General features: G+C 48.8%; 1 protein-coding gene across 1 annotated transcript in view; it reads left to right on the forward strand.

Annotated features, from left to right (window-relative positions):
• Positions 1-10,252, forward strand: part of ndst3 (N-deacetylase/N-sulfotransferase (heparan glucosaminyl) 3) — a 46,336-nt gene extending 36,084 nt beyond the window's left edge. The window contains exons 12-14 of the mRNA XM_062553381.1: positions 6,286-6,395; positions 7,789-7,891; positions 8,771-10,252. Of these exons, the coding sequence (XP_062409365.1) occupies positions 6,286-6,395; positions 7,789-7,891; positions 8,771-8,890 (333 nt within the window). The 3' untranslated portion in view covers positions 8,891-10,252. The remainder of the gene's footprint in view (positions 1-6,285; positions 6,396-7,788; positions 7,892-8,770) is intronic.
• Positions 10,253-12,500: the final 2,248 nt, after the last annotated feature.

The raw sequence follows: 12,500 nt of genomic DNA on the forward strand, positions 1-12,500 counted from the left end.
AGCTCTGCGAATCGTGTCGGTTTATTCCCATAACATTGGCGACGAGAATGGCTGACTGTTCTCTACCTCCACCCTCTCCTTTCCTGGCTCTACCCGGAGAACCTCCCGTGCCATGGATTCGTTGGATCGGTTCGTTTGAAACTTATCTCCTTGCTGCCGGCTTGGAAGACGTGTCCGACGTGAGGAAGCGTGCATTGTTGTTGCACTGTCTTGGAGCAGAAGGACAACGAGTGTTCGGAACGTTTGCTAACACCACAACATATGACGAAGCTGTGAAACTACTCAAGGAGCATTTTGCGGCACCACAGAGCGCTCTTCTCCGTCGTGTTGTGTTCTGGCGGCGACATCAGAGAGCGGGTGAGTCTGTGTCCCAATACGTGGCTGACCTACGAGGCTTAGCTAGCTTCTGCAAATTTAAAACATTGCAAGATGAACTGATACGTGACCAACTCATCTTACACACTAATTGTGACAAAATTAGGGACAAACTGCTGTTGGAAAATGATGACCTGACATTAGCCCAGGCCCTTAAGATAGCACTACAAGTTGAGTCTGCATTAGAATGCGCTGCCAGTCTGTCTTCTCCCGCCTCTCTGCCTCTGCATGATCAGACAGTGGATACACCAGCACAGGCACGAACGGCCTCCATCAGCCCTATTAACAGCCCAGACATGATACAAGTAGCCTCACAACCCCGTGAGAGATCACAACAGCCATGTGGTAATTGTGGTTCACAAACACACAATTCCAGAGCACAAGCATGTCCTGCACGGGGAAAAGCCTGCTCCAACTGTGGAAAGCTCAATCATTTCCACAAAGTATGTAGGTCTGCCCCAGCCAGAGTCCACCGACAACACCCAGTAGCTCCTCCAACTGTTATTCATAATGTCCGCTCAGGACGAGTTTCATTTAAAACCTGTTCTCTAATGCTGGATGATGTCACTCTGCCCCTCCTCCTTGACACAGGGGCCACTGTGTCACTTTTGAATTTAGTAACCTATAAGCGTTTCTTCTCCCATAAGCCACTGGGACCAGCCTCTACAACTTTGCGAGGTTATGGAAATTCTGAAATAGACATAGTGGGCTCTCTACAGTTGCCTGTACGCTACGGGGGGAAGGCCCTACCGACATTCACCTTCCATGTGTCACGCCATGGGACCAACCTACTTGGCCTTGACCTCTTCAACGGCCTCGGATTCACCCTACTGGATACAACAGGCTCAGAAATCCACACTGTCGCCACCCCAGAGCACCAACAGTGGCCAACATTGTTTGACGGGGTGGGTTGTCTCACTGCTTTTGCCCATCAGCCCCTGGTAGACCATACCGTAACACCAGTGGTGCAACCACTCCGCCGTTCCCCTCTAGCACTGCGGGATGACATCTCATCTGAGCTACGGCGCATGCTAGATGAGGACATAATTGAGCGTGTGAATGCTTCGCCGTGGATATCCAACCTGGTGGTGGCGAAAAAGAAGACAGGAGGCCTGCGCATCTGCGTGGACCTCAGAGCTGTAAATAAGGCCATAATACCTGATCGCTACCCTTTGCCAACAACAGAGGAGCTCACAGCTCAGTTCTATGGATCCACTGTTTTTTCAAAACTTGACCTCCGCCAGGGCTACCTCCAAGTTCCTTTACACCCTGATAGCCGCAACCTAACCGCCTTCATTACCCATGAAGGTGTCTTTCGCTACAAACGCATGGCCTTCGGACTGAGCTCCGCTCCAAGCTGTTTTCAAAAAATCATGGCTTCCATCCTGGCAGGGATCCCGGGCGTGGCCGCTTATCTTGACGACATTGTTGTTCATGGAACCACCACTGCAGTGCACGACGAACGCCTCCACAGAGTGTTTAAGGCATTAGCGGAGCACCACCTCACACTCAATGGAGACAAGTGTGTTTTTGGGGCCTCAGTCATTGAATATGTGGGGTTCCGCCTCTCAGCTGAGGGCATAAGCCCACTCCACTCGAACACAGAGGCCATCCAGCGAGTCCCTGAGCCCACATCACCAGCCCAGGTTGCGTCCTTCCTGGGGATGACCGCATATTATCTTCGTTTTTTGCCTCAGTACTCATACACAACTGCTCCACTACGCAAGCTGATGAAAAACGATGAGCCCTGGCTCTGGACACCCGCCTGTGCCGAGGCGGTGCATCACCTAAAGTCACAGCTCACTTCACCACCGGTCTTAGCACACTTTGATCCAGCCAGCCCCACACTTGTCACCTGTGACGCCTCTGCTATCGCCATTGGTGCTGTGATGTCCCAACTCCAGGGTGGCGTGGAAAGGCCAATCGCTTTTGCCTCTCGAGCACTCAGCCCTACAGAACAGCGTTACTCGGTAGGGGAGCGAGAGGCGCTAGCCTGCCTCTGGGCTTGTGAGCGGTGGCACATGTACCTGTACGGACGCAAATTCACCCTGAGAACAGACCACCAAGCACTCACCACTCTCCTGGCCACGTCAGGCACTGGCCACAAACCACTTCGTCTGCACCGCTGGGCTGACCGCCTACAGCAGTACAACTATGGTCTGCAGTTCACACCAGGGCGTGACAATGTGGTGGCCGACCTGCTGTCACGTTCAATCCCTACTCAACCCACACCTCCGGTTGAGGATCTTGAGCACGACCAAACAGAGCAGGACCTCATACAGCTTCTCCATGCACCACTTCAGGAAACTGTGTCACTGCGTGAGCTGGTGGATGCTTCAGCAGCCGACCCTGTCCTCTCTGTAGTGTCAGCATACATTAGACATGGCTGGCCTACAAAAGTACCAGATGAGCTCTCACCCTATTTCAGAATCCGTGAGCAGCTGGCATGCTGGAACGACACTTGTGTTGCTAGGGGGCTCTGCACTGTGGTCCCGAGTGCCCTTCGTGCGCGTGTTCTTGCTATGGCACACGAGGGTCACTTGGGCATAGTCAGGCTCAAACAACGGTGTCGGGACCTTGTTTGGTGGCCAGGGATTGACAGAGACATCGAGACCCTGGTCAGGGACTGCACCGCTTGTCTTCTCAGTGGCAAGACCCGGGCCCCAGGCCCGCCCCCACCCATGCAACCCTTGAACTGGCCATCCCATCCATGGGAGCACCTCCAATTAGACGTCTGTGGAGAGTTACATGGGGTGCCACACCACCAACGGTTTCTGGTCGTGATCTATGACCTCCACTCTAAGTGGCCTGAAGTTGCACCCGTGGGCTCCGTCACCGCCAAAGTGCTAATTGACATCTTAGACTCACTGTTTGCACGATGGGGTTTGCCCAAGAAAATCACCACCGATAATGGGCCTCAGATGGTCTCACATGAACTGTGCACCTACCTGAAAGAGAAAGGGATTCAGCATATTCGCACGGCTTACTATAACCCATCAGCTAACGGGGGGGTCGAAAGGCTGAATCAGTCCCTCAAGAATGGAATAAGGGCACACCTCGCTCAAGGGTGCACATTTCATGCCAGCCTCCTCCAGACGCTCTTACACTACCGCGCCACCCCACATGCCACTACGGGAGCCTCCCCAGCATCCCTCATGCTGGGACGGGAGCTCCAGCTGCCTTTGGATAGACTTCGCCCTGTTCTGGCCCAGGCTCCAGTTCATCCAATCCAAGCAAGGGTTAATGCCCGTCAGAGCCAGATGAAGAACTGGTTTGACCGGAGACGGCGAGCCAGGCCACCCGCCATTGCTGCTCGAGACTGGGTCAGGATCCGCCGACCCCACCGTGACAACAAACTGCAGTCGTTCTGGTCAGATCCAGTCCAGGTCAGCCAACAGCTTGGGCCCGCCACATTCAGGCTCGTGGATGGCACTCGCTGGCATGCCAGTCGTCTGCGCAAAGTACAGGCACCCTCTGGGCCAGGTCTGAACACGGCCCCATGGTCTGACCTCGCAGCAGCCCCAGCTCTCCCACAACTCGACGCCCCAGCGCCTCCTGTCCAGCTAGAAGCCATGGAAGCAACCCCTGACACCTGTGCCGACCACCAGCCTCGCCCAGCCCGTGCACATACCCGGCCTGCACACTTGAATGATTTTGCAACTGAGTATCACACTTAGATTCTTGTAAGGGGGGGGGAAATGTTATGTTTGCCATTGCCATGGCAACGCTGCGTGCTGATTGGTTTTTGGAGTTTGTCACGTCAGAACGTGAGTTAGGAAGTTGTGTGTTGTGTGACTAAATAAATGGAGTAGTTACGCTCCGACTACAGCTCTGCGAATCGTGTCGGTTTATTCCCATAACAGGAGCGCTGGCTCACACACTACCCACCCAACCAGGTGAGGCACAGCACACACACACACACACACACATGGAGCGCTGGCTCAAACACTACCCACACAACCAGGTGAGGCACAGGACACACACACACACACACACACACACACACACACACACACACACACACACACACACACACACACACACACACACACACACACACACACACACACACGGAGCGCTGGCTCACACACTACCCACCCAACCAGGTGAGGCACAGGACACACACACACACACACACACACACGGAGCGCTGGCTCACACACTACCAACCCAACCAGGTGAGGCAGAGGACACACACACATACACACACACACAAGAAAACATCTGGACTGTTTCACCTACACTGGGCCCAATACAATACACACACATACACATGTGCAACCTGATGAAAGAACTTTATTTAGCTGTCCTAACAGTTAGCATTCTTCAGCCTGTGCTGTCTATGAGTTGAAGCTACTTACAGTATTTTTCAACTGTTTACACACTAAATCTTTGCTTGTCACACAATTTTTTAAAGTCTTCTAACACCATAACCCCACACCACATCTGCAAAACCATGTTCTACCTAACATACAAAAATCCAACAGGAATTACTTGATATCATTTCACAAACACAACCAAACTATCAAAATGCTACACTTATTCACCAGTGCTTCTTCTCTCTCCTCACATGTAAACACTCACTACAATATCTATATCTATATCTATATCTATATCTATATTCAATTTGTTCCTAGAATATTTGCAGTTGAAATGTTAGTGTAATGTTCTACGATCTATTTGTGTTTGTCCCCAAATTACCATTAGCTCAATGATTTTCTTCTGTGCCTCTAAATACCTTAGAAACGCTAAGGAATGTATGTTTCTGCAGTTGAAAGGGTCTACAGGCTTCCTGCATTTAGACTACACACCTGCACCCATCCAACATGCACGCGCACACACACAAACACACAACATGCACGCACGCATGCACACGCACGCACACACACACACACACACACACACACACACACACACACACACACACACACACACACACACACACAGCACACACACACACACACAGCACACACACACACACACACACACACACACACACACACACACACACACACACACACACACACACATTTCTTTGGAAAAAACAAAGCAATTTGATAGTAGTCATAGTCCAGGGCCTTTTCAGGCACTTTGAGGCAGTCAGCTATACCTTGAGATTTTTAAGTTTTTCATCTAACTAAAAACATCTATGCAAAAGTGGCACATATGGTTATATTCTAGAGGTCCTCCACAATAATTATGTGAGAGTAGAGTGGATGTAATGAAATTACTTTTTATCATAATTCAGTGTAAACACAACTATTTAGGTCAAAGGTAAAACATACACTATAAATATATTGAGCTAAGACTTTTGAAGTTTGAAACTTGAAAACAATGGTGTTGGCTCCATATAAGTAAAAAGAACATTTAAAAATGTTATGTAGTTTTACTACAAATTGGAAAAGAGTCAGACTAAATGGGTCACTTAGTGAGTGTCTCTTTCAAATGCAAATTAAGTTCAATGGACTTTTTGAAGGGGCTTGCTGCAGGTGAGAGGACTGAAATCCTAGGATTTTCTTTTATTGTTTTTACAAGTGCCATTGATACATTCTCTTTTAAAACATATACATCTGGAAACTAGTTGATTAAAGGTTTCTAATGGTGTCACTTACAGTATATGTTTCTAGGACAAAAACTAGCAAAGATTGAGATGTGTGTTTGGAACAGTGTTTCAAATCCCCAGGGGGGATTTAGACTCCAGAGGGTTAAAGATGTGTTGGACATTTTGAATGTTGTGTGTGTGAGTTTTGAAAATTTGTGCAAACAGTTGTCTAAAAGTGTAAATCTGAGCCCATATGTTGAGTGTGCTCCTACAGTATACTGAAGAGTGTCTAAAAGTGTGAATCTGAGCCCATATGTTGAGTATGCTCCTACAGTATACTGAAGAATGTCTCTGTCCTCCTCTCTCAGCTGATGATCATTGACGGGCAGCAGCTGAGGAATGACCCTGCAGCGGTCATGGACGAGGTGCAGAAGTTCCTGGGAGTGTCGCCCCACTACAACTACTCGCAGGCCCTGACGTAAGTCCACTCTAGGGCCGCACACACAACGGGAGCAGCCTGCTGGGGCACAGCGGGGGTTGGAGTGGGTGGGCAGTAGTGGAGAGAGAGAGAGAGGGCAGTAGTGGAGAGAGAGAGAGAGAGAGAGAGAGAGAGAGAGAGAGAGAGAGAAGAGAGAGGGTGGGTGGGCTTGGAGCAATTAAACTCTGCATGTCTGGGCTTAGAGCATTTTTACAGCTTGAGCCACACCTCAGAGTTTGTGTTGCGTTTATTAGTGGGAATCCATAGGTGAGCAGCATTAACCTCTGAGCACAGCTAAGCTATCATTAGCTTTAGCGTTTCCATGCTCATTAGGACAGACATTATCCTTGGCCAGTTGGGCGATTAGCCATGCTTAGCTGCAAATGAACACAGTTCATTAACTAGTGGCATCTCTGCGCTCCTAACTTCTTTAATCCAGAGGCACGGGCATGCATCGCCAGCTCTCGCCAGTCCCACACTGACAACTGTGAGAGGAGAGAGAGAGAAAATAACCTTCCTTTCACCTTCACCTGCACTGCCATTATGGCATGACCCAAGGGACGCTAGTGAGATGTACTGTAATGTACACATTCCATATTTCTGTTTAATCTGCATGTGCTGTTTTTCTGCTGTATCATTCTGTGTGCAAGTCTGTGGGCACTGGGTCGTCTCGTGCTCTCTCTCTCTTGTGGCTGCTCTAGTGAGGGGGTCAGTATCAGGGGGTGTCAGGGCCAGAGTGGGGCTGGCTGCTGCAGTACTGTAGCTCTAGGGATGCCACGTTTCCAGTCCCCATGGCATGGTGTACTTATAGGTGTGTGTGTGTGTGTGTGTGTGTGTGTGTGTGTGTGTGTGTGTGTGTGTGTCACTGTGACTGTGTCTGTGTCTGACATTGTCGACAGCTCCATCAATCATGTCGGCTTTATTAATCTCGCCTCAAATTCTTGGCAGCTCCCTTGCCCTCTCTCACTTGCTGTCTCTTTATCTCAGAATGAAATGCAATACACACACACACATACATACACACACACACACACACACACACACACACACACACACACACACACACACAGACATACACTGCTATACACAACTAAGCAACCATGAATTTCCTGCTTGCCTATAAATGTGGAGAGCAGATAGACAAGAAAGACATTATATAAGACATCTGCCATGACTTTGACAACTCTGTGTGTGTGTGTGTGCCTGTGTGTGTCTGTGTATGTCTGTGTGTGTGGTCTGTCAAAGGGCATATGTCTGGGGAGAATACTTATTACTCAAACTTTACAGAAGACAGAAATGTAGAATGTTCTCTCTCTATGTTTCTCTCTATCTACTTTAGCTCTCTCCCCATGTTCTTTTTTTCAACAACTATACCCCCCTTCCCCTCTCTCAGGTTTGACCGGCAGAAGGGGTTCTGGTGCCAGCTGTTGGAGGGAGGGAAGACCAAGTGTCTTGGGAAGAGTAAAGGCAGGAAATATCCCCCCATGGACCCTGAGGTGAGCAGGGATCGCCCCCCACACACACGCCTGCACCAGCATCTCTAGTAGTCCTGTAGACATGGAGATCATCTCTAGTAGTCCTGTACACATGGAGATCATCTCTAGTAGTCCTGTATCTCTAGTAGTCCTGTACACATGGAGATCATCTCTAGTAGTCCTGTACACATGGAGATCATCTCTAGTAGTCCTGTATCTCTAGTAGTCCTGTACACATGGAGATCATCTCTAGTAGTCCTGTACACATGGAGATCATCTCTAGTAGTCCTGTATCTCTAGTAGTCCTGTAGACATGGAGATCATCTCTAGTAGTCCTGTACACATGGAGATCATCTCTAGTAGTCCTGTATCTCTAGTAGTCCTGTACACATGGAGATCATCTCTAGTAGTCCTGTACACATAGAGATCATCTCTAGTAGTCCTGTACACATGGAGATCATCTCTAGTAGTCCTGTACACATGGAGATCATCTCTAGTAGTCCTGTACACATGGAGATCATCTCTAGTAGTCCTGTATCTCTAGTAGTCCTGTACACATGGAGATCATCTCTAGTAGTCCTGTATCTCTAGTAGTCCTGTACACATGGAGATCATCTCTAGTAGTCCTGTACACATAGAGATCATCTCTAGTAGTCCTGTACACATGGAGATCATCTCTAGTAGTCCTGTATCTCTAGTAGTCCTGTACACATAGAGCACAACTGTATCACAATTGTATCACACAATCCAGCAGCACCCCCTATAGGGGAATGTCTAGAGTGCATGTGTTGACTTCCTTTCCACTCTCTGGGCATTATGCCCTCTGTCTGATAGAAAGAGACGTCCCATTTGCTGCCCTCTGTTCTTAACTCCTGTGTGCTATTGTGTGGTCCTGTGCAGTCGCGGGCGTTCCTGTCCCACTACTACCGGGACCATAACGTGGAGCTGTCCAAGCTGCTGCACAGACTGGGCCAGCCGCTGCCCGCGTGGCTCAGAGAGGAGCTGCAGAAGGTCAGATAACCCCGCCTGAGCCCCGCACCGCCACACCCACCAGAGAGAGAGCAGCGCGCCACCGCAGAATGACCAGAGAGCTGCGCCAGCGTCCGGCGCCTGTGTCCACCCTGCAGCCCCTGACCGGACCAGCAGGCCCCGGGGCCCGCAGCACGCACAGACACAGGCACAGGCCAGGGGACGGAGGACAGGACAGCAGGGAGGGACTGACTACCAGCATGATGGAGCGTGTGTGTGTGTGTGTGTGTGTGTGTGTGTGTGTGTGTGTGTGTGTGTGGAGCCGGTCCAGCCATGGGAATATGGACTGCTGAGTCCAGTGCTGGGGAACGCTCGAGTCTCCATGGTGACCAATTTGCACTAAGTTTCAGTACTTGCCAGTGTGTATGTGGCCACATGTGTACATATAGACACATGTGCATGTGAAAAAATGCAGGCACACAAGCACACACACCTTCATTTGGATCAAGGACTCGGGGATATAGATGGGCTTTAGATTTTTATTTTAGAGTTTGACATTTTTTAATGTGATCTTTTTTCTTATCTTCTGTTGACCTTTGCAAAAGAATGAGCTGGTCAAACTGTGGGTCAGACCATGACCACAAACTGAGAGCATTCCTTGTGTTTACATAGTTTCTCTTGTTGACACACTTACATTCATGCATACAGCACCTGCACACACACTGTACACAGTTGGAAGTTTGTTTTTGATCACGTTTAGTGTGTGTGAGTGTGTTGGTTGTGGGTGAGGCACTGAAAGGTGTCAGGACCAAACTGAACTCATTGGAGGAAGTGATGTGATGCGTGACCGCTGCTAAGGGAGACCCCCCACCCTTCATGACCTCTGAACTCCTCTGTCAGGGGGAGAGGAGCAGCATCAGGACGCTCTGAGCCAGCACCTGGAGCACCTGGCCACCACCACCTGCTCCTCCGTCCAGCTCTGCTCCCACAGGCCTCGCCCCACACCGCCCACTGACCCACCCGTTGGCACGCTCGCAGGCATCAGGCACCCAATCAGGTGACAGAAGCACTGGGAGACCACTACTGGTAGAGCACTCATCACCCTGGAGCCTCAACTGAGTGGATGAGTGTGTTTCAGTGTGGGTGCCACAAGCACGCTCCATACACCCTCCTCCTGTGTCACTGAGAACCTGTGCAACACTGGACTCTCCATTTACTCAGTGTGTGTGTGTGTGTGTGTGTGTGTGTGTGTGTGTGTGTGTGTGTGTGTGTGTGTGTGTTAGTTGCCAGGTTAGCCTTAGCTTTGCTCACTAGGACTGTTGCTGTCAGACTTGCTGGATTACGTACATGTCTCCTTCCGTTTTAAAGATGGCCTCAGTGACACTGAGTGAGCTGCTCCGAAGAACTGTAAATAAATATATAAATATAAGTAAATACTCAATAAACACAGATGAACCATGTTTTATTAAACTGCACTCTGCGTTGTCCATCTGTCTCTGGTCCTCTCACATAATGTCTGCATGTGCGGGTGTATTTGGACTGTGTGTTAGTGTATTGGTGTGTGCCATGTGTGTTGATGGGATGCATTTGGGATGTTCTCTTCGTGTTTGTTATGGCCGTGTTGAGCTCCTCAGGGCTGGAGGCTGCTGTGAGCGCTCTACTCCAGCTCAGCTCTACTCCAGCTCAGCTCTACTCCAGCTCAGCTCTACTCCATTACTCCACTACTCCATTACTTCCCTTTTCATCAGAGCCCTTTAAGAGACCGTGGAGGCAACCAGAGAACACGCCGCAGCACCATGGAACATGAGCACAGACATTTGATCTCCGGCATTGTGTCTGTGTGTGTGTGTGTGTGTGTGTGTGTGTGTGTGTGTGTGTGTGTGTGTGTGTGTGTGTGTGTGTGTGTGTGTGTGTGTGTGTGTGTGTGTGTGTGTGTGTGTGTGTGTGTGTGTGTGTGTGTATGTGTGTGTGTGTGTGTGTGTGTGTGTGTCTGTTGTCTGTGTTAGGATAATAGGTTGGTAAAGGATTTAATTGTAATGTGTTCATTTAATAATGTTTGTACATTTCTTTGATGATGAAAAGGATCTGGGCCAATTAAGGCAATGTTGGATTTGCTCATGCTCCTTTGAGAGTGTTTTGGGCGATGGCTGGTTTCCTGTCTGAATGTGCCCTCTGGTGCTGGGAAATGAGATTGCTTGTGTCACCTCCACATTAGCCACAAGTCAATTAGAGTTCAGCATTCTAATGGGATACATTTAGTACAAGAACTGGAGCAGCAAAGAACCAATAGATGAGATGTTGCAGAGTGTAGCTGGAGTTTGGGGATTTCCTGGGGTTTCATATGAATCATTGTACATTTCTCTTCCCTTAGTGAACTCAAAAGGGAAGCTGGACTAATACCAAGCTATGTATGCGTGGAAGATTGTTTGGCCTACGATATGGACCGTTCCCTGTGATATTGACACAATTCTACTGGCAGCACCCTTAAACTCTGGGCTACACTAGATTGTTCAGTCGTTTATGAGGTTAGTATGAGATGTGGTGTAGCAGCTAGTGACGGAGTTTGAGCTTGTGGTCATATTCAATCCCACCACAGGGGGGTGCTGCAGTCATATTAATGAGCAAGTGTGAGTCATTCAGATGGAATAACACTGTAATCAAATATCAGGTCCCCTCTGGCTATGATATGAGATTGAATTAATCAGATTAATCAAATAACGTGGCTCAGACATATGAATACATCAGACAGTTCCCTCAGAAACCAGATTAGAATGTCTTACCAGACATGTACAATTATATATGGGTCATGTTGTCTAACTTAACTTCCATAAAGAATAAGGGCTTAACATGCATTGATGGATGTGATGGGAGACAAAGTAAGTATATCTGTCATCTTAGGTTTCTTTTTTTCACTTCTCTCTCTCTCTCTCCTTTCACAGGACCATGAAAGTGAGAATTGCCATGCTTTTCACATGACTGTGGCAACAAGCTCTTGGCTGATGTAGTCAACGAACGAAAATCAAGGTGTGTGAGCACACAGGCCACAGGCCAGAGTTTAAACCAGTAGAATTCTCTCAGCAGAATAACTACCCCTTACATTCTGAATCCCTCTCCAAGGTAACACTTAGATCCACCCCATCCCCCAACACACACACACACACACACACACACACACACACACACACACACACACACACACAGTCATTCACACACACAGAGAGACACAATGCGTCTGTGTCCTCTGCTTGGCTCTGAAGTAGGTGGTGTGTAAACAGGAGTCAGCTGTAGAGTAAACACACAGGACAAGAGGATGGCTCTCATTCCTCACACAAGACTCTGATGCTGCAGCGCTAGGATCGGTGAGACCAGAGAGGACAACAGAGGCACGGCATGGGAAAGAGCCCAGCACATAAACACATCCAGCGCGCAGCAACAAATAAGGGAACACATCTTCAATCATGGAGCCGGCCAAGATTAGATTGATTAGGCTAATTAGGCTTCATTTCTATATAGCAGATGTTGTATCTTATCCCTAGTTCAAGCATATTTGTAGCAACTTAATAAATAAATAAACAGTTGTTAGTACTACATTTGTCAAGCATTCATAAAGGATCACTGTATGAGCCTCATCTGTTGATCTTCTAGAGTCTAGTTCAGCTGC

This window comes from Sardina pilchardus, chromosome 2 (assembly GCF_963854185.1).
Source record: "Sardina pilchardus chromosome 2, fSarPil1.1, whole genome shotgun sequence".
Taxonomy (NCBI): Eukaryota; Metazoa; Chordata; class Actinopteri; order Clupeiformes; family Clupeidae; genus Sardina; species Sardina pilchardus.